General features: G+C 41.4%; 1 protein-coding gene across 5 annotated transcripts; it reads left to right on the top strand.

Moving 5' to 3' along the window:
• The first annotated feature begins 439 nt into the window (after positions 1-439).
• LOC125768409 (Na(+)/H(+) exchange regulatory cofactor NHE-RF1) lies at positions 440-21688 on the top strand. 5 transcript variants are annotated; one of them, XM_049436027.1, is made up of 3 exons: positions 440-546; positions 1082-1166; positions 18475-21688. In XM_049436027.1, the coding sequence occupies exon 3, from the start codon at positions 18796-18798 to the stop codon at positions 19699-19701; it is 906 nt and encodes a 301-aa protein (XP_049291984.1). In that variant the 5' UTR covers positions 440-546; positions 1082-1166; positions 18475-18795; the 3' UTR covers positions 19702-21688. The 5 variants fall into 5 exon arrangements, with proteins under 5 accessions (XP_049291984.1, XP_049291986.1, XP_049291985.1 ...); XM_049436029.1 differs by having other exon boundaries at positions 496-588; XM_049436028.1 differs by having other exon boundaries at positions 500-620.
• Positions 21689-22355: the final 667 nt, after the last annotated feature.

Consider the following 22355-nt stretch of genomic DNA (forward strand, 5'->3'; position numbering starts at 1 on the left):
TAAAACAATTTTATTTTCCCTTTGATCGACAGACAACGCGTAAGTGGCCTGGAAAATAAACGTAAATAGGCCTAGCAGTGAGACAGCCCGGTGGTATATTTGATAAACGGTTCTACACGATACGAGCGGGTATCAAATCACATCTGGACCTCTCCTCAGTAGCAATGATGTGCTTTATTAAGCCAGAAGTGGAAGAGAGAGGCCTAGCAAGCAGTATTGCTAAATTTAATTTGATTATCTGACCACAAGAAAGGACTGCGAAGGAAATCCTTTTCTCTTATTTCTATTTAAGTAAAATTTAAATACAGTTTAAAAAAATACTTGATAAAGCAAAGTCGCATCAGTTATGCGCTTCTATCTGACCTAATTAGACCCAACTGCTCGAATGGTTAGTTGGGTAGCCAGTGCTCGCGTTCCGAGCGCCCATCACTAGCGGTGTTTTCTTCTTTTGAAGACTCCGTTCGTTACAAACACTGCGGAGTCTGTTAAAATTGTTGCGCCTCTCTGCCGGAAGGCTTAATACAACGGTGTGTCCCTCTTAAAACGGTGAGTGTGGTTAAACTAGTGCGGAACGATTAAAGTTTGAATGTACGGAAAGGAGCTCCAGTGTATATTGTAATGTGTGTTACGTTTTGTTGTTTAAAAATTCCATTCGTTTGTGTACTGTGAATAGCAAAAGCTTTTGATGAGCCAAAAGCTGCGAAAGAATTGTCTTTCTCCTTTCCACGAAGGCTTTGTGTGGTGTGTGCGCGTGTGTGTTCTTGCTTCCTTCCTTTCTGTGTCCTTCCTTCCAGAAGAGCAATCTCAACGGATGAAACGCATGAAATCAACAAATCATAGCCCATCCTTGGCATTTGTTTCAATTTATCAAAGTGATCGTAGTTCGGTCCATGTCGTACGTGTGATGCGATTTTGTTAGTGTAATCCTTTGCATATCCGGTCAAGTGCTTTAAAGATAGTTTGTTGGATCTTTTCCGCAGGATGGAAAGCTACATTTGATGATCCAATGCACTTATCTACACGATCGATACGACAAGTGCTGTGCTAATGAAAAAAAGTTTGATTAAATTTTATCTTACAGTTACAGTGCTGCTGCGGTGGTGAAAATTTAAAGTGTCCAGTCCTGCATAAAGCTAGTGGTGATTATTTTCCGCAACCCAAACAAGGTAAGAAGTAGCAGTAAGACAAAACAAGCCTGTGGCGAAAAATAGCCGTAATCTGATATCAATATGCAAAAGTTGATTTTAGGCAAACCGTTCAAGGTCATCAAGAAAGGTGATCAAGTTTTTGCTCAAACAGGAATCTTGTTGGACATTTCCCAGCGGAACACCTGCCACCTGCTGTGGCGTATTGGATTCCCAAATCGCAGACCTTGAATTGTGGAATGCAGTATGCGTATGTCAACCTGCAGGAATGGGCTTTATGCACGATCGAAGACGAATTGTCGTTGCGTTACAATTATGTGCCAGCAGTCTTCCAGCACTGCATCGCGTCATCCAAACTGTACGTGCTTCGGTAGGAGCGATCGACTAAATGATGCTTAGAAGTGGCCCTTCATGTGTAGTCTCCGGGTCGCTTCTAAACCGTACCAACATGAACGTGACCATACGGCTAAACTGTTACGCGAACGATCGACGCCTTTGGCGCATTCCGTTCCACACCAGCCGAAGAACGTAAAATTTTATGGAGCAAATGTTTGTTCGAAGAATAGCTCTAGGAAGAGACATTCCCAAGCGACAAACGATTGAAAACAGTGCGTCTTTGTCAAAGCGTGCTGCAAGTGCTAATTCTACAGCTAAATATGAAAACATTTGATCATACGAGCTAATCAAATTAAACATCATCAAGCCACATTTCACAGCTATCAATGACGAACATTCGTGACGGGGATGGGTTGACTAATGCATTCGCTAATTTACCATTCCACCTCTAAAAGGCGTTTCAACCCGAATATTGTTCAGGCCGTTCAGATAAAAAACATAACACTCAGCTCAGCTTTATCATCGAACCACAGTCACGCCGAACGCTTGAAGCTTTATCTTACAACAAAAAAGAGGAAACCTTCAGCTTTGGAAGGAATTATTTCCGATACGATAGCGCGAAGCAAAACGCGTATCGAATAAAGTGAAAACGCAACCAAACCCGTCTGTTCTGTTATAGCTCTGATTCGGGGACACAAGGTCACGCATCTGATCTGCTTTTGGGGCGATCGTTTCGAATTTTGTTGTGTAGAACGCCAGCATTGAACTGGATTTTGTTGTACATTCTTTTCTGTGTGGTTTTTTTTTGTATGTCACCCAGCGTGATAATTGGCGAAACTCGGCAGGAAGGTTGCGTTGTGGGTTAGCGCTTGATAAATCACGTGTTCCGTGCCACAACCGATCGTTCCGTCGAGATCGACGGGTATTGTTGTGTCGCCGAGAGCACACAGCAGGCAGTAGCGTGATAGAACGATTTCGATCTTGACACCAGATCTCTCAGGTGCATTGCAAAGTGCAACATTTGTATGATAAGAACACATTCAGACATATTGGAAATTCCCGTAAACAACAAAGCATCACGGATGGTAGAAATGTGATGTTCGAAATGTTTTTTTTTTCATTCCTATTTATCGGCGATACGCGAAACTTCGCAATAGACGTTAATGTGTCACCAACGCGCCCAACAACAGGAGAAAGATACTGGAAATGATCGAGAAACCGTGCAAGGGTGCAATGGGTGAGATGTGATCATAGTGCGCATCATAATACACTTAATTCTAGTGTATGATTCTAGTAGAGATGTGCAAAGTGAGTAAGAGTGAGATAGTGAGTTGAAACGTTGTATTGAACGAGTTTCGTTCACTCGCCACGAGGAGTTTTAGCGACTCTTTTTTCACTTACTCACTCATGAGTGTAAGCATGTCGCCGTGGTGAGTCGAGTCGCAAAAAGAGTAAATACGTGAGTTGAAACGAAAATGTGCGATTTTTTATTATTTTTTACTTTATTTTATATTTAAAGCATTATTAGAGCGAAAAGAAACTTATTTCAACCAATTGGCATTAAAAAAAATCAAATTTAATTTTTTTGCAAAATTTCTCAAAAAAATGGCAAGGGGTACCCCTTATGAAATTTTCGAGTTGAAAATTTTTTTAAAACTTTTTTCTGATTTTTTATTCTTTTTTTAATTTAAAGCATTATTTAAGTGAAAAGAAACTTATTGCAACAAAATTCGCATTAAAATATAGCATATTTATAAATTTTGCTAAATTATTCAAAAATGAAGAAAATTTTACATTTTCTCAAACAGGGTAGGGAACTTGGTTCCTCGAATAACTTCTGGCACAGACATCTGAAGGCAAGGCCGTCCAAGAAGAAAATGTAGCCATTGGTGCCATCTATCGACCACAGATTAAAGATTGGCGATCCGTTGGATACCGACTGAGTTATAGGCAAAAGTTGGTGCAAAAATGAGGAAAATTTTACATTTTCTCAAACAGGGTAAGGAACTTGGTTCCTCGAATAACTTCTGACGCAGACATCTGAGGGCATGGCCGTCCAAGAAGAAAATATAGCCATTGGTGCCATCTATCGACCAAAGGTTCAAGATTGGCGATCCGTTGGATACCAACCGAGTTATAGGCAAACTTGGTGCAAAAATGAGCCTTATGAAATATTCAAATTTTTATAATTGTCTTTTTTTGTCTAAAATTTTTGATTTTTTTTAATTTAAAACATTATTTTAGTGAAAAGAAACTTATTGCAACCAATTGGCATTAAAATAAACCAATTTATTTATTTTTGCTAAATTGCTCAAAAAAATGGCAAGGGGTACCCCTTATGAAATTTTCGAGTTGAATTTTTTTTAAAATTTTTTTTCTGAATTTTCATTCTTTTTTTTAATTTAATTTAATTTAATTTAATTTTTTTAATTTTTAATTTAATTTAAATTAATTATTTGAGTGAAAAGAAACTTATTGCAACAAATTCGCATCAAAATATATCACATTTATAAAATTTTGTCAATAAATCTTCCTAAGGCCTTAGGAAATTTATGCCGGGGATTTTTTTATGACTCCGAAATGAATCGTTAAACGAGCTGACTCCTTATAACGACTCATTCACTCTGAGTTGATTCACTAAAAAGAAATGTTATTCTCATCTCTAGATTCTACCGCACGAACTGCCCCGATAAGCGTTGATTATAATTTGCGCACGTGAAACATCACATTTTTTTCTGGAAACATCGGTTGGAAACCGTTTTCCTTTCGTCCCTAAAAAGCTCACAAAGCTCTTGGACTTAACCTGTTCTCTCGTATCTGTTACTCGCCTCCACAGTGACAGGTTGTTACCCAGTCCACCGGTGCGTCCTACCTCTGCGGGACTGTTGAAATTTGCCCCGAAGAAGTAAATACGCAACATTCGGGTTTGTGTTGTGTCTTTCTTTTCTTTTTCTTCTTTCTATTTTACTTTACGCAAAACATCAGGTTTTGCTGTTCGGTGAGCAATAGAAATTGTGCAGTGAATAACCATTTCAGCGGGAACAGAGAGACTTGGATGGGAAATTTCGATCATGTAATGATTTCCCTACCGGTGGTTTTGTAGGTTTAGGTGGGTGTTTAAGCAAGTTTAGTGGCACGATTAGCGTGTACTGTACTTTAGCGGTATGAGCAAACATTAACATTATTTAGTATTTTTTAAAACAAAACATTATATGCATGAAACAAATAGAAAAGATATCAATTAACAAAGTCTACCATCCCCTAAAGCATGTACTCCGAATTTCTTTTTTAGGTGAAACATTTTCATTGTGGCATACCCAAGAGACGTCAAAAGTTCAAGAGTTGCTATGTTTGGATCCGGATGAAAGTGCAAACTTAATTTTACAACGAGAGTTCAAACTGCCCGACAAGCAGTCATGTATCGACCAAAGCGGGGGGAAACATCAAAGATCGAAGATACGGTCCGTATCAACGGCAAATGAAGACAAGTGAAAAAACTGGTTCAAAAACTACAACGAAAATGACATACCAACCACACACTCGACGGACTTTCCCATCGATGACGACCAATTTTGAACGGGGGGGACATCTGTTGCACAGACCTGTTTAGTGTCCCGCCAACAATTCGGTTGTTTTCGTTTGCATACGGACGAGACAAAAAAAAACCGAGTAAAAGCAACCCATCCAAATGACGCCTTCGGTCGGTACTGATTGGCCAGTTTCCCATGTTGTTGGTGGGTTTTTTTTTGTCCAGTAGCATGTGAACACCATCATTTTCATCTTTGCATCCAAACTGATAAACCAGAACCACTACCCTTTTCGCTCGTTTTGTGATGAAATACGCCGTAATTCTTTATTGCGATACACGGTGTGAGGGGTTTTTTTTCCTTTACTCACTTGCCTACCAACCGGACATGGCGAATCTTGTTTTTTTTTCTTTCGTTGCAGAGGGATGTTTTTGGCATATATATTTTGTTGTTGTTGCTCTGTTGACGGCGTAAACACCACGGAACGTACGATCAAATTACGTCATCCGGTCGGGCTACTCGAACGGGCAATCAATCGGTGATCGGATGGGGGCTTTTAATGCTAGTACCGGTACGATGTACGTTGATCATGTTTTCGTGGAAAAAGCAGGAAATCGAAACCGAAATGGCAGTTCGCAAGAAGGAAGTTACATCCAGCAGAATTAATATTCTTCTCACTGAGCCATGCCAGAAAGGGCATTCTAGTGAATGAATCATCATTCCTATCGTGACTCATTTATTGTTTCGTATTTATTTATTGATGCTAACGTTCTAACGCAAACAATGCGATACAAAACTGTATTGTGCACGCAGGATCTTTGTGAAGGTTAAGTGGATGATCAATCCGTTCATATCAAATCAGCGTCAATATCAGCTGTTTGTTCTGTTCCAGACAAAAAAATCAACCACAACCGCACTAATATCCATTGATAGCATTCTACACAGGTTCAATAGCAAGTGCGTGCAGCTCTGTCCGGCTTCACTGATCCATCAAACGTCAAACCGTCGGTCGTCTAAAGTTAAGGTCAAAACTGTTTCCGAACTTACCCATTTAACGGTTCGATTTCGCACTGGTGAATAAAAACGATCACATTAAGTTGCACGACAGCGATCACATAGATGCAGATTGTTTATTTATATACATTTTTTTGGCGTAAAGATCGCTTAATGAATTGAACATTTGAAACGGGACAGAACGGTCCCCGTTCAGTGGACGGTAGAATATCATCATTGCCATCAGTGACGGAAGAGACGTGACTAAACAAAATAAAAAAGCAGGACAACAACCAAACGGACGGTGTAGTGTGCCCTTCAAACCTCAAGACTAGAAGCGTTTCCACGCGTGACTAGCCACTATGACATGATGCGATATTATTGACCAGTTCCGGGGGCGCACAGAAGTATTTAGAAGCTTTAACAAAAACTTCTGGTAAGAAAAAAAACATGTTTACTATTATAAATTTTGAACCTCATTTAGAATGTAATTATTTTATGTTCGACAAATCGGGTATCGCACCACGGAAGCTTCAAGCGCACGCTTCGGAAATTATTGTGCGACGAAGCTGACGAGCTGTCTCACGCATCAGTGCGGTCTTGTTGATGCTTGGTTCAGCCACGTAATCCCATTCGTGAGGAATTACTATAATGCATATTTTTATACCACGAATAATATAATCTTCTTCCTTATCGAACGTTTGAATTTCGTTTGAATTTCGATTTGTGATGATAAAATTCACCTGCTAATCGTCCGTTTTCGTTGCGTCTATTGTCGGGGCGGTCAGGTAATGAGGCTCAAATGATCAAATTCATTAGGCACCCCCCCGGGGGGGCGAACCGGATCAGCTGATCACGCTCTGAAAAGTTCAAGACCTTCGGTCGATTTGACTGAGGTGTAAACAAAGCAGAAACGGGGCAAAGTAATGGATTACGACATTAAAAGTGAAAGTGAAAATCGTACACAATTATGCTGCTTTTACGGGAGGTAGAGGAGGAGGGAATTTGAAGAAGATGAGCAAGATTTAGAGATATTAGACATTCTGGTTGGACAGAGAAAGTAAATGCCTTGGGAAGTTAACACAGCCAACAGTCCTAAACATTAAGTCCATTATCTTGTTTTTGGGGGTTGAATTCTTCGCCTAGAAGAAACTTATAAAGAACAGGTTTATTTGGATATCGCTTCTTCCGTGGTATTATAATAACATCAAACCCAATCAAAAATTTAAATCAGTCTCCCCAGACATTGGGATACAGCATTCTTTTCTAATGCGCAACATCAATTCCTTCGCAGTGTCTCATGGTCGGATATTTGGTTTTGAATGTCCAATAAAAAGAAGGGTGCTTTGAAAATCTTCTAATGTTTATGGTACGGAATCGTTTGGAAAGCGAGCAGAAAACCCCTAAGAACGCAGTGTACAGATGGCTTTTTGCTTTACGCTCGTTTAAGTCTTTCCTGTGTTTCTGTGTGCCCTTCCTACTATTTGCCATGGTATTCTTGGATGAGATTCTTGGTCTGGCTGTTGGATACTTTACGAACTCGTATCCCGGACGATACAAATTGCACTACCGGGGTTGATCGCGGAGGGAAAATTCTACAGGAACTTCGGTTGTTTTTTTTATCTGCAACATCAAGAGGCAGTCACGATCCCAGCTCGCAACACTATAATGTTCGTTGATGGTTTGCGAGGCAATGACATGCTTCAGCATGGTGTATCCTCAAACTTTTCCATCCAGGTAGTTGCAATGACGATCGCACAAAAGTTCAGGACCTGATTCGCTCCAACTGCTGGAGGCTATAGGAAGCAACGATCGGTGCGAATACATGTGCATGGGAGAATATATGTTTTGCTGATGTTGTAGTACTTGTGTGCTGGTATAATCGGAAAACTACACGTGTGCGTGTGGAGGTATATGACGGTAATAAATATCTTCACTCATCTTCCACCGGTTGTATTGAACCTCCCCATAGGGGGAACCGGTTTGTGACCGACGAAAGCGAAGTCTTCTAGTCTCTCCGGTTAACTGGAAGTGTGGAGAAGCCTCGTCTTTTTTGTTTTGTTTCTTCCCCAGATGCGTCATGCTATCGTGGGAAGGTGGGGAGTAGGGTTTTGGGGATTGGTGTGTCATGTGTGGGCATTACTCACACAAATGCATTAACCGTTGAGCAAGTTTAGGGCGATGGTGAGTCGCTCACACACAGAACAGGGATAGAATGGTACACCCGGTTTCCACCGATACTTTGGTTGTTGGTTTGTGGAGAAAATCGGAAAGAATTACATCAATCTCCCTTGTCGTCCGTATCCGTGGCTCTTTGTACGTGGAAGTCACGCTTGGAACGAATGAACGTCTCCATGCTTCATGGCGTCTCGTGGCGTCACTTCGATCCCGGTTCCAGCAATGGCTTCAATTTTGTTAGTTGCGCAATGCTGGACTTTCGGTTTGGTTCAGGGTTTACTGTACTGCCGATCGCTTACGGTACACACGTGTTGGTGCAGCAAATTACCCAGTTACTGTGGAGGCTACCAAGAGGACAGAAAGGGTGTTTTTACATCTTGTTCAGCAAAAAAAAGAACTCAGAAATCAGCGTGCTGGATGACTAATTAGACCGGAGACAAAGAAAAGCTCTCTGGGTCGCTTTTCTTCTGCAGCTTGTAGCCATCTGATTAGCCATCTTGCACACAATCCAATCGGTCAGGATTTCGATGCTTCGTCATTGCGTTGGACAGGCGCGGGCCCACAGAAGGGAACGGGTTTAGACATTTTGCCTAACCTTCAGAGACCTTCTCTTAGGTCAGCCATCGCAATGTGTCGAGATTTAATCGCCAAATCGTCAAGATCTCGCATCCCAGGGAACACTAATGGAAGTCAGGTTTAGCAAAACGATGATACGACGATGATGATGATCGTTCGCCGTAACCTTGGAACAGTCTCCAATCGGTCGTTTCGTGGAGTTCCGTTTTGTGGCGCATCTTCGCACAAGACGCTTCGGTTACGTGCTGCGAGGTGATCACGTCACGGTGTACCACTCGGTTTGGGGCGAATTGCCACTCGGTGATATCTTATGGTCGCAAAACAATGCACCGCAGGAATTCGTGCTATGACGATAATTTTCGCTTGACAACGCGCGATTCATTCCGGATTGGAAATTGTGGTGGGTTACGATGGAAATAGAAGGAAAAAGAAAACAAACAAACAAAAAACCTGCTGCCTCGAACATTGGAATGCAGCTCGGAGATGGAGATGCAATTTTGGAGTGCATTTTAACATTGAAGATGAGAAGCTTTTTTTCTTCAAACTATGTACCATTTTGTGTAACGATGTTCAGTGAGATAAACAACTCTCAATGGTTATGCAATGAGTTCAAAAACGTAAAAAAGACTTTTTTTGATGAAATCTTTACATAATGCTGTAATACCCTTTTAGGTTTGCTTCTTCGATTTGGGGTTTTGCAAAGTACCTTAAATAGTTTCACTACGATCACCATCCAACCGAATGCTGATCGAACGATTAGGAAACAGCTAACGTTCATTCCATTTTTTTTGTTCCCTCTGTACAACAGTTTGTACAGCTGAAGTTTCTCAAAATACACACCAACTAAACCTTCCTCAGCTTGTCTACGCGAGTCGATCGCGGGAAAAAAAACATCTGCATTTAACATCGAAACAGGTAATTTCAACGGCAGCAATGTTCTGTCGCTCCTAGTGCAGCGTGGCATCATTAGCGTTACTAGCGACACTCGTTTCTTCGCTGGTAGTAGTAATTTAAGGTTTTTCGCAGCCACTTTCACTCTTAATCCAGGCAAATCATTAGTCAACCATGTATTTGCTTCCCACATCGGGTCTGCTAATTATATCACACGCAGTGCGCAGTGACATGCGATCGCACAAACAGTTCCGGCTGTGCATAGTGCAATAAAAGGCCAATAAATGGAACAGCGCTGTCTTTGGTCGTCAGGTTTAAATATATTCTGCACAGACAGAGGAATGAGACCGAACCGGTGAGTCATGTTAAAGATGTGCTTGTCATTTATTTGTTTATAAAAGGAATCTGCGTTGCTTTGCAAGTTGAAGATTTGTTTATCACATTCCGCATGAAGTTCCAATATCTGAAGTACTGTTACCGATTACTCAATATGATTTATATTCTTGGATCTATTATTCTGCTTTGTCTGTTTTATCCTGGCTGCATTAAACTAAGCGATATTCGATCTACGAACCTTGGTGTGTTTAGACCAAAAACAGAGAAGCACGGGATTTTAGACTCAGGATCACTTCTCAGTCAATACAAAGTTTGTGGTAATTGCAGTACTTCAGTTCAATAATCTGGAACACCGGAATCCATATAATCCAGCGCAGTCTAGCTATGGAGTCGTAGTGGACAAGAGACTTCAAACAAAATACCCAATACTTTGGATTACTCCCGAATATCAGTTGAGAGTATGATCTCGTCAGATTCTCTGGATTTTGACGTCTTTGCCCACTTTTTTGCTTGATCTTCTGTGACTTAAATAATCGCAAAGCTGAGCAGTCACAAGTAGACACTAAGATCCAAAAACGCGATTTGAACTCAGACCGACTCGACTATTTAACCAACCCATCAGCTGCATCAGTGAAAGGTAGTACACAACAACAACAAAAATCTCAAAACGTGAAGTAATGTACAACGATCGCAACTGAGAGAGCCTACCAGATCTTCCAATGTTGGTAAGCAACTGTGTACGCGGGAACACAGCTCCGCTCAGTAACCACTCAGTGATAATGACAAACAAATAATAATTAACAATTTTCACCTGCCATCTTACAGATGGACATGGTTGCGCTATTCGAGTACAAGTAACGCAAGTGGGAGAGGAAGAAAACCCGATTTGCCAATTTCTTATTCCCTACGGCGACGTCGCTTAATCGACGATCGTTTTAGCCGGCAAAGTTGACACGCGCAAAAGTGGCGTAAAATTTTTATCGTTTCTGTGTCCACCCGGACCTGCCCGTGGTTTTTCTTCCTCCCCGCGCGTGTTTTTGCCATATTGGGATTTTGGCGTTGTTTAGCGTATGTTGTTTACCGACGTGGCTTCTCCGGACGTACGTGTTTATGGATGTTTTATTTGCGATGTAGTATTTGCACAGATCGGTGTTGCCGATTGGTGACTTTGGGATGCTGTTTGACACATCCCCTGGTTGGTATGTGGATATCGTTGGCAAGGGAAATTATGAACGTACACTTGGAGGTATGGGAATACACAGGTTGATTTACATCCTGGTGTCGCTCGTACGATCAAACGATAGGAAAGGAAAATGGTGATCGATCTGCGCCAGCGCTTCCGGCCGTTTATTATTTGACAATCGTGTATCGGAAATGAATGCAAGATGAGAATGAGAAAATCGTCACCGCACGCCATCGGGATGAGAATGATGAGAATTTATCTTTTAGTGATTCGCATTCTTTCATTCTTTTTTGACACAATAGTTCTCACCATATCTCGCGTGTTGAGATCACTTTCCGCTATCGTGTCAAGACAATCTGAATTGCGATGTTTTATCGTGGGGTTTTTTTTAATGTTACAACATCCAATTGCATCCTCACGGTTGACAATTCGTCTGAGAAGATCATTACCGTCGTTCTTCTTCCATTTGATTGATTTTTTTTATTGCACTCTCTTGTGTTGTTTATCCACAAAACTTCAACTTGCTCCCGGTGTATTTTAATGCACACACGCACGCGAAGAAGATGATCGTGACCTTCCAAGGAGCCTTGAGAGTATTGAGTGTACGCGGGGCTTGTATTTATTGCCATTCGATGATCTCATGTCGTTGGCAATATTTGTGATGACTGATGAGGAAGCCTTCAAGGGGACGATGTCGCCCGGCGGAGGACGATCGTGCGAGCGGTAATTGATAGGAATATTTTCGCCCTTTAAATTGATGAGGTAATATATCTTGAGGGGGGGTGGCTACAATGATGAGCTAGCATTAAATGCGTTTTGATGCAAAAGCAAGGTCATTCCAGGGTATTCGATGTGGAGATTCTTGTGATAACGCTCTACCGAATTATTGGATCCGTACAAAGAATGTTTGTGTCCTCCTATGCGCATTAACGCGCACGGTTAAAAGTAAAAGTCGGCAACAGTAAAACTAAAGCTAATGTAAGGCAAACATTATACACAAACCACTCGGTGCAATCCGTGCCTACGCTTGGAAGATTATCTAACCCCAGGCAAACGCCATCTCGTGACAAAATATTTAACAAGCCACCGCTCACAACCACCACCACCAGCAGCAGCCTAAAGCCAATAGTAAACGGGACATGAAAGGTAGCTTACGCTGCAAACTACGCCGGTATCATTAAAACCCACCCTCCAAATATACTGGTTGGGGACTGTGAAGAGCAGGGTGGATAAATTAGTAACCGTGCAATAATGTCCACAGTTGAATCGTTGCGCTGCCGCCGGCCCGGAGGATCCTAAACGATTGTTTACCGATGAAATGAACTGAACGTAAAAAAAGCGGTAAGCGAACCGAAGTGGAAGGCCTTAAAATCAGTACGATTCGCATCGCCAAACAGTGAGTTTTTGGGGGGGGGGAAAAAAAGATAAGCCTAAAATAAGCAACCGAAATGGTGACGACGTTAATCTACTCGCTGAAGCTTACGAATCTGGTTTATTCGTTGGTTTGATACTGTTGCAATACATGCCACAAGCGCGCGCCCGCACACACCACACGTGCATGAGATCGGAATCAAATCTTGACAGAAATGCAACTCAATCAAATGCCGGAGCCTCTCACACGTTGTCTCAACCAAAAGAAGCAAAAAAAAGGAAGGTGGAAAGCAAAAAAAAATTACCTAAACAACAACGGAATGCGCATTATTTGCTTGAATGCAGATGAAACCCTTTTTTTTCCGCCGGCTGCTGCTTAATTTGTGAGAAATTCCGTACAAAAAAACGCCCTCCGCATGCTCATACAGTGGGGCACAAAATGTGGGTAAAATTTTCACGTTTCTTTTTTTGTATAACCATTGCAGAGGAAGGTTGGTGTGAAATTATAATTAGTGTATCGCGGATGCAACAAAAACATTAGTGTCAGCTTCCATTAGTACATCCTGAGCGTGAGTTGGGCTCATTTTGGGGTGAGAAGTGTAAGATTCATCTGATGATCATGATCATGCGTAAGAATCCTTCTCACTAAAGTGAGCTGTGGTGAAAAAGCTACCTCACTCACTCACTTACCAATAATGAGCCATCTTTTGCTGAGTGTTTTTCTCTAATTTATAGCATCTTAACTTACAGATCGCATTTGCTATTTTACTTCCAACATTTACATGCCGTGACTATGTTTTTCTTTTTTTTTTAGTAAATTCTCACGAATGTACGTCTTTTACCGAGCGACGAATAAACCGTGTCACCTCATTAATCTTCCCGTTGCACACTACCAGGGGTACATTGGATCTTCCCCATGATAAATCAAGCGGATGGCAGCAAAAAAGACGAACTGACTGCTCACCAATTTTACGTAAGGTCGGCTAAACAATACACACCCCGACCAGTGAAGAGGAGCAACCATTCTGTGCGCAAATTTTACCCGTTCATGACCTATGCCGCGCTGAAGCTCCCGCGCATTCACATTGTTTCCAGTTCGTTGCTTACCCAGCTTGCCGAGAAAGCTGCAGGGAAAGGGCCGGGAAGGGAAAAAAGTGCACATCCACCAGAGTGTTTGGAAGTTGCACTTTTGTTGCATTTATTTCTATTTTCCGATTCACACTCACGATCTTCAACCCTCGTTCAACCAAGACAAGGGTGTATCAGGGCATCACTCCAGTCGGGTGGGTGGCCGTTTGTTAGTCGCAAACACACAGCAACTCGGCCTCACCTGCATGTGTGCGCAAACGTGCGCAATGAGCAATTAGTTTGCAAACGTATACATAATAATAGAATGCAGCTGCACCATCGATCACCACCGGTTACCGATGCACCCTGCCGAAGAAGCTTCCAGAGTTAGCAAAACTGTGGGAGATAGCAGATGGTGCATAGCCCTCATGCATATTCACCGAAATGTGTCCGTGCCCGCAGCTCCTGGGTTCTCGCACTTGGTAGTACTGAGTAGAGGAAGACCTTGAGCTCTGGCACATTTTTGCAGGTCAAAAACGGGCGTGTCAAAGTCAGATGAACCTTCTTCTCTGCACGCAAGCATTAATGTATGTACATGCATGGTTGGTGGTACGCAGTGATGTTTTTTTCCTATTTCTTTATTAGTGATTTGTATTTAAATCTAAAACATGATCTTGGGAATGTTGAAACAAATTTACCTGCTTTAACGTACAAGATGCATACAATTTAAAAAACCGGTGGCTTTACTTTATTAATGAGTAGCAGCGATAATGTCAAGCGACTCGTTGGTTTAATGTAGAGATGAGAATAACAACTCTTTTAAATGAGTCAACTCATAATGAATGAGTCGTTATCAGGAGTCAGCTCGTTTAACGACTCATTTCGGAGTCATAAAAAAACCCGGCATAAACGTATAACTTAAGGTTCGATCATTTTAATCACTCATGAGTGTAATTTTGCTAAATTTCCCCAAAAAAAGCTAAGGCTATAGCCTTAGGAGATTTTCAATTTTGTTTGTTTTTTTATTTTTTTATTATTTTTTATTCTATTTTTTATTTCAAGCATTATTTGAGTGAAAAGAAACTTATTTCAACCAATTGCCATTAAAATAAATCAATTTATAAAATTTTGCTGAATTGCTCAAAAATGAGGAAAATTTTACATTTTCTCAAACAGGGTAAGGAACTTGGTTCCTCGAATAACATCTGGCACAGACATCTGAGGGCATGGCCGTCCATGAAGCAAATGTAGCCATTGGTGCCATCTATCGACCACATGTTAAAGATTGGCGATCCGTTGGATACCGACCGAGTTATAGGCAAAACTTGGCGCAAAAATGAAAAAAAAAAATACATTTTCTCAAACAGGGTAAGGAACTTGGTTCCTCGAATAACTTCTGGCATAGACATCTGAGTCCAGGAAGAAAATGTAGCCATTGATGCCATCTATCGACCACAGTTTAAAGATTGGGGATCCGTTGGATACCGACCGAGTTATAGGCAAAATTTGGTGCAAAAATGAGCGTTATGAAATTTTCAAATTTTTATAATTTTTTAATTTTTTATTAAATTTTTGTTTTTTTTATTTAAAGCATTATTTGAGTGAAAAGAAACTTATTTCAACCAATTGGCATTTAAAAAAATCAATTTAAACTTTTTTTGCAAAATTTCTCAAAAAATCGTAAGGGGTAAGCCTTATGAAATTTTCGAGTTGAAAATTTTTTTAAAATTTTTTTCTGATTTTTTATTCTTTTTTTTATTTAAAGCATAAATTGAGTGAAAAGAAACTTATTTCAACCAATTCGCATTAAAATAAATCAATTTTAATTTTTTTCTAAATTATCAAAAAGATCTAAGGCTATAGCCCTAGAAAATTTTTGAAATTTTAGATTTTTTTTTATTTTTATTCTTTTTTTTAATTAAATTATTTTTTGAGTGAAAAGAAACTTATTTCAACTCATTCGCATTAAAATAAATCAATTTATAAAATTTTGCTAAATTTCTCAAAAAAAAGCTTAGGCTTTAAGCCTTAGGAAATTTTAATATTTTTGAATTTTTGTTAAAAAAGAGTCGCTAAATTCTTAGTGGTGAGTGAACGAAAATTGTTCAATACAACGTTTCAACTTACTATCTTGAGGTTACAGCTGATCAGGTACCGCATCTTCCAGTTTTTGCTGAATCGTGTAGCATTGCAGAAGACAAGCCTTAAAACAATTAAATATGACAGCTATCAGTGGGCTGTTGATCGTGAAATAGAATATTTTATCATTTTCATAGGAAACGCAACTAAATTCACTCACCGTTTCATGCTTAACTTATTTACTTCGCATAAACTCAACACCACGCTACCAGTGGCTAGAAACGGAACGCTTCCGACAACTTTCGTAAGCCCCCGATGTATTTTAATTAAATACAAATGTTAATCATCAAGTAATCAGTTACCTGCCAGCAGTTTTATGTATCGGCAGCATGCGCATTTGTAAATTATTCTACTTTATCCCAAGCTAAATAGTATGTCCTAATTTGCCACGGTCTAATAAACTGGTCAAAACAAGTAGATTGGAAGACTATTAGTGCTCAAGCTACAATAAGTCAATTAAATGGTGTTGCTTTTTCCGTTTTTTTTTTGTTGTTATCAAATTGGTAACATACAAGAGTATCTTTTTAGTTGATCAAGTAGAATAAACGGGTACGTACGGCTTAATAATAAGCGCTCGGTTTGAACTCAAATTTTGACAAAATTGTGTTGCTACTGGACTTTTCAAAAACATCTCTTTAAAGTCCCAAAAAAATCTCTCTCTCTGGCAAAGAAAAAAACAGTCAATCGTTATGGTTTTTAAAAGTGTACGTTTCAACCAGAAAAAAAAAACCCGTTTGCAAATATTCACAACCTTGTCCTGTTTCAGGTGAAACACCCCATGACTAAAAGGAGGTGAATAAAAAGACAAGCTCATGTGCGCCAAACCAATCGAAAGAAAACTATTTCTGCCAAGCTACACATTTCGCATGCATACCGCTACAGCTTCGATAGACGACGCGATTGCTCAATAAGGAGCCCAGCAATTAATCTTCAGATATGTTGTTACGCCGCCACCCCGTCGCGCGTGTGCCACCTGCCAACAGCCGCTTTATGCATCAATACGACCATGAAATAGCAATCACCTGCAGCAACTTTTATGCTACTCCTGTTGTGGACCGTGAATGTCTGAACCGATTCTTTTAGCAACTCCCCCTGCTCGCCTTCTCGATTCGATCGCTAACATTTTATTCATTTGATTAGGAGGTTTGATTGCGAAGACTTCTTTGTGCATCGCCCACTTGCTTGCGACCGGTGCGCAAACGGTCGTTGAGTCGGTAAGCAATCGCCTCTAATCAGTGTTTCCTGTTGCAGCCGCTCTGCAACGTTGTCGGTGCACTATCATGCTCTAATCGCCCGAAGGCAATCCGCCGGAAGTTGAAGTACGCGCAAACCGTACTTAGCAGCTCAACTATCTTCTGGGCCAGGGCGGTGCTGTACGCATACAGAAATAGATCAGATACAAAACCGTCCGGTGCATTCTCCACCTACCTACCTGACTGGTGGTGTTTGAGCTTGTTGTGGTCCTAACCTGCGGGTTGATCTGACGTGCAATGACCCGCAAAGCACGAAGCCACATAACACGCATACGACCGTAATGCTTGCCAAGTCGCGAAAGGTATGAAGTTTGAAACCTTTTGCCCAGCTCTTGCTCTCACTCAAGTGTGGAATTAAATGTCGCAGTCGCAACTGCAACCACCTGCAATTGTAGCGAGTACGTCACAACACTCAATTTAACCTTCCATACTTCATAGCACATGGAGTTAGTTTGTTTTTTTTGTTGGTTTGCTTCAACCGATATTGCCACAGAAGCTGCACTACTGCTGCGTACCACAAACTGGAGCTGTAATCGGAGCCAAAAGTGAACCAGTTATTTTATGTTTTCTCATTTTCGTTTCGTGCTCAATTTAGCTTCATCACCAATATATTGGTAGCATCGTTTCACTTGTTTTTTTTTGTTGTTTCTTTCCTATCATCACCATCTCGTACGACCTTCCGAAAATAGCTATAAATCAATTGCGATAGTGAATTTAAAAAACGAACACACACTAAAGCATTTCAGTGGGCAATGATTTAGTAGGTTTTCATGAAACATTGGACAGAAAGCAAATGCAACCAATAAATGTGTATAGAAACGTAGTAAATGCATGTTCTCTGGATCTGTCACATGTAGAACTGGCCAATATACAAGGACTTAAGGACTGAAGTGTACGACGAGTTCATAAAGAACGCTACTTTATGACTTTTCGTGGCTTGGTGCAATTATAGTTCAGGGTGATCAGTCGGAACACTTAGAAAGGATTGTTGTTTGGAGTAAGTGTTAACACAATCCTCTGTAGTTCGTTATATCATCTGCATTCCCGTAGTCGTGCATGTCGAGTTCGAGGATTATTCTTCCTATACATTCTTCTAAAATGCAATATAAATTTATGAGATCATGTAGTGAACTTTGCGCGGAAATGTGTTCCCAACAGAATTTTTATAGGTCTTGCTACGATCAATATACAATCTGTGTTACAGTTTGGCAATGATGAACCGCCCTAACCTCCAAAGCTGACTCATGTAATAACACGATCATGCGAATTGCGATCCTGATAAGCAATAAATTACTTTCACAGTTCGATAGAATACCAATGAGTGCAGTGTGCGGTCGTCGAAGAATGAATTGTTAGGATTAATTCACTTCCGTAGCGTGCATTAATTGTGTACTCACGTATGACAGTCACGGAGTGTACTAACAATTTTCTGTTGTTTTTTCCCTCCCCTTTCGCTTCTTTTCGATTTCATTTCACAGATAACGGGAACATCCGGACATCGGGACAGCGAACGGAGTGCCGAAGAAGAGTGGAACGATCACCCCGCCAAGGCAAGATAGCTGACTGCGTGCGTGTGCCGAGCCAGAGAAGGGTGACTAGCTCCGGTGGATCCACAGAACCGAACGATTCGTGCGCGTGTGCAGTTGCGTGACCATTACGTTCCAGCAGTGTCTGGTCGGCTTTTGTGTGCCCTGCTGATAAGTGAATTCTCAAATCAATCAGAGACAGGCGTAGATAGGGGACGGTAAAGTGATTCAGGTGTTTGCCGTGTATATCCTTCCAACGAAGCACAGCACAATATGTCGTCGAAGAGCAGCAGTGCCACCTCGAACGGGTCGACCACACCGAAGTATGATGCGCGCCTCTGCCATGTGGTAAAGCGGCCCGATTTCGACGGGTACGGGTTTAACCTGCACGCCGAAAAGGGTCGCCCGGGACAGTACATCGGCAAGGTGGACGACGGATCGCCGGCAGAATCGGCCGGTCTGCGGCAGGGCGATCGGATCATCGAAGTGAACGGTCAGAACATCACGACCGAAACGCACAAAAAGGTGGTCGAACTGATCAAAGCCGTCGCGAACGAAACCCGACTGCTCGTGATCGATCCGCGGGCGGATGCGAATGATCTGAAAATGGCACTGGCCAAGGCGGCAGCCGGTATGGTTAGCAACGGTACCGCCAACAACAACAACACCACCACAAACGGTACGACCAATGGACATCATGAAGCGAACGGTATGAACGGTACAGGCAAGGAGAATGGTCAGAAGAAAGAATCAAAGGAAGGTGTAAGCGCTAAGATGGAGGAAAAATCACCCAAATCCACCACTAACGGCATGGCGACCGTTAACAATAATAACAACAATAACAACAACAACAACCACAGTCACAGCAATGGCAATGGAACAACAAACACCACGCCCGAATCGCCGGTGATGGAGAAGATCATAGACGACACGAAAAAGGTCCTCACCGTGACGGATGGTGCGGCTATCGGTAAGATGGCACTGAACGGTACTGTTCCACCTACGCCGACTAATGGAACTACGGATCCGAGCAAAACGACCCCCACCGAAGGCAAGAAGCTGAATCTACCGATGACGGCGGCGGAGATGCGGGCACAGCTGGCCGCACGCAAGAAGTACGATCCCAAGAGTGAGGTGTGCGATCTGCGCAAAAAGTACGACATCATACAGAAAATGTAAGCCGTGGTGCGACTCACTTGCCAGGAGTTGTGTTTTTTTTGTGTTTGGCAAAAGATGTGTAACGCAGCTGTAACGCACATTCAAGTTGCAAAGAAAAGAAAATGAAAACTTCTAACGCATAAATGATCCTCCGCAGTGTGTGTGTAGCAATGGATTATGGTGAAAGTGAAAACGGCAAAGCTTCTTTCCGGGTTTTGCGGATGTTGCCTATTTGTCCCTTATCTTGTAGAATTGTTGCGAGGCAATCCGTTGCCTGCCGGTTGGTCAGTTAACTGTAAACATAAGTCGACCAAGCCAAGGGGATGGTTGTTGCGGATATTTATTCAGAAAAAGCTTCTCATTTGTTTGGTACGATCTTCTCTCGGCTACTCGAATGAATTTACATCCCGACGTGTATGCGCCTCTGATCCGGTGTGGCGTATCCATTTCCTCACTAAGCCGTTTGAGCCGTAGATGTTTTGTTTGTTTTTGGGGGATAGGTTGAGGTGGGTAGTTGCCGACCGGTGTGTGAGTGTTAATGTAGTTTGTACTTGACAGAGAAAGTACGCCGTACCGGAAGTGATCAATGTTAGGTTGAGTAATGTGATGTACGGGACACTCCGGATAAGACGACGTACCGTTGAGTGTAGTTTGTTTGTTGTAGCAAGCAGTTATCATCGGCCAAGATTGCACGGATTGGTTGCGTTAAATGGTGTTCTAATTTATAACTCTCCCCCGTCCTCATTTGTGCTATAGCATTCCTGCTCAAGGTTCGATTTATGGCTTCCTAATTGACCTTTGGCAATGTTCCATTGAAAAAAAAAAACTATCAACAAACGAAAATACGTAAACCACATTTCGGGCAACGAGCAGACGTAGGACCGATAAAGGAATAGAAGCAATATCGTACCGTATCAATCGCTACAGTAAATGTTGAATATGTCGGTTTTGCAACGCAGTTACCCGCTATCACACACGTTTCGGGAACGTTGTCGTTGAACTGCCGCTGTGCGTGTGTGTGTCTGGTGTTGCGTGTTGGCCTGATAACTTCGACACGTAAACCATCCAACTATATCAGTACCTTCTTTGTGATCGGATCGATAGATAAGCACCAACGTTGACAAACACTCACTGTTCGATGCTAGATGTAGACGACAAAACATAAAACGACAAACACTTTTGAGAGATAGTGAGGAGAAAATTAATTGATTGTGTAAAATTGTGCAAAAAAAAAAGGAAACCTCAAAACGGGGAGTCGATTTTCTCCACAACACATTCTTTAGACAGGGGGAAGGTGGATTGGTCAGTTATTGGTGTTGTGATAAGTGCACAACATTAAGGTTAAGAACACTTTCCAATAGAAAAAGAAACCTTTCCTTCGATTAGTATCGAAGGCATAAAGAAACATTCTTTCTCAACGTTGTATAGTACATCACATTGCGATAAAAAAAAACAATAATTATTAGTTTAAAGTAACCGAAATAAGCAAAAAAAACATCACTCTAAAACAAGTTAAAAAAAAGAATAGTGAACAAAAAACAAACACGTGTGCCAAAATTCTTCACACTCGCTGCTCTTCCGTTACACAAAAACCTGGCTCAGATTAAAACTGGCTTTTTACAGTCAAGTCTTTCCCCTCCGCCCCAAAACCAACGTAACCTACCTTCAGATTGCGGTTTGTTAGTTTGCATTTCGCTTGCATTATGAAGATTACGTTTACGAGCAATCGTTTATGTGTAGTGTGTAGCCATAGGAAAAAGAGGAAAGGATCCTCTCCCGAACCATTTCGCCAGAGTTGTGAAATGCCCAATAATGTTAAGAAGCGGCGCACAGCTGTGCACAACCTGATGGGCAGGAATAAAAGGGAATGGAAGTGTTAAAGGAAGGTGGAAATTACATTAAGCAGTACAGTATAACAAACATATAAAAAGTGCATCTTGTGGAGATGCTTTTGCACCGAATGCAAAGCTGTAATAAGTAGAATAAAGTATTTATGATGTAAGAAGAATTCACCGTTTTTTGAGCAGCATGAGAACTTTAATATCACCTGAAGGATTTTAGGACATAAATCTGACTAAATAGATGACACTTTATAGCTAGCGGGTTGTTCAGAGAAAAAAGGTAACACTTTTCTTATGTTGGGACTATCATTGCAGCAGCTTTTTTGCGATCTTCAGCTAATGTTGTTAAATTATAAATATGTGTTAGACTCTGTTCGATACCCTCTTCAAAAGAACGTCACAAATTAAGCTAAAAGAACAACTCACGGCGAATGCATTGAAAGAAAAGAAGGGAAGATGGGAATCCGTTACATTACCCTGAATAACTGTTCAAGGATTGTAACGATGATACGCTACTGATACGGTATTATTGCTCCCTTCAAAGAAATCATCATCCGATGCCTAAAAACGTGATCGGAAAGGATGACTTGTCGGGATAATGTCCGGCACAGTTGATGGTCATCATTGTACCCGGGTCACTTTCAGGGTTGGCAGTTAAAATCGCACGTGAATAACGTTAGTGCCCATCAGCGCACAATACGTGAGCATTAACTTGGGTAAAATCTTTTCAAAAACCCCTCAGCTAACATTCGCGTGTCTAGTCTCGCACAAGAAGATCATCGTACGGGATGGGTGGTATGGAGGCGTGCACAAAAGAAACACGTGTTTCCTTGC

The sequence above is a fragment of the Anopheles funestus genome, chromosome 3RL (assembly GCF_943734845.2).
Source record: "Anopheles funestus chromosome 3RL, idAnoFuneDA-416_04, whole genome shotgun sequence".
NCBI lineage: Eukaryota > Metazoa > Arthropoda > Insecta > Diptera > Culicidae > Anopheles > Anopheles funestus.

What these genes read in the sequence shown, in the direction of transcription:
- LOC125768409 (XM_049436027.1), top strand. Translation starts at nt 18,796, where the DNA reads ATGTCGTCGAAGAGCAGCAGTGCCACCTCGAACGGGTCGACCACACCG.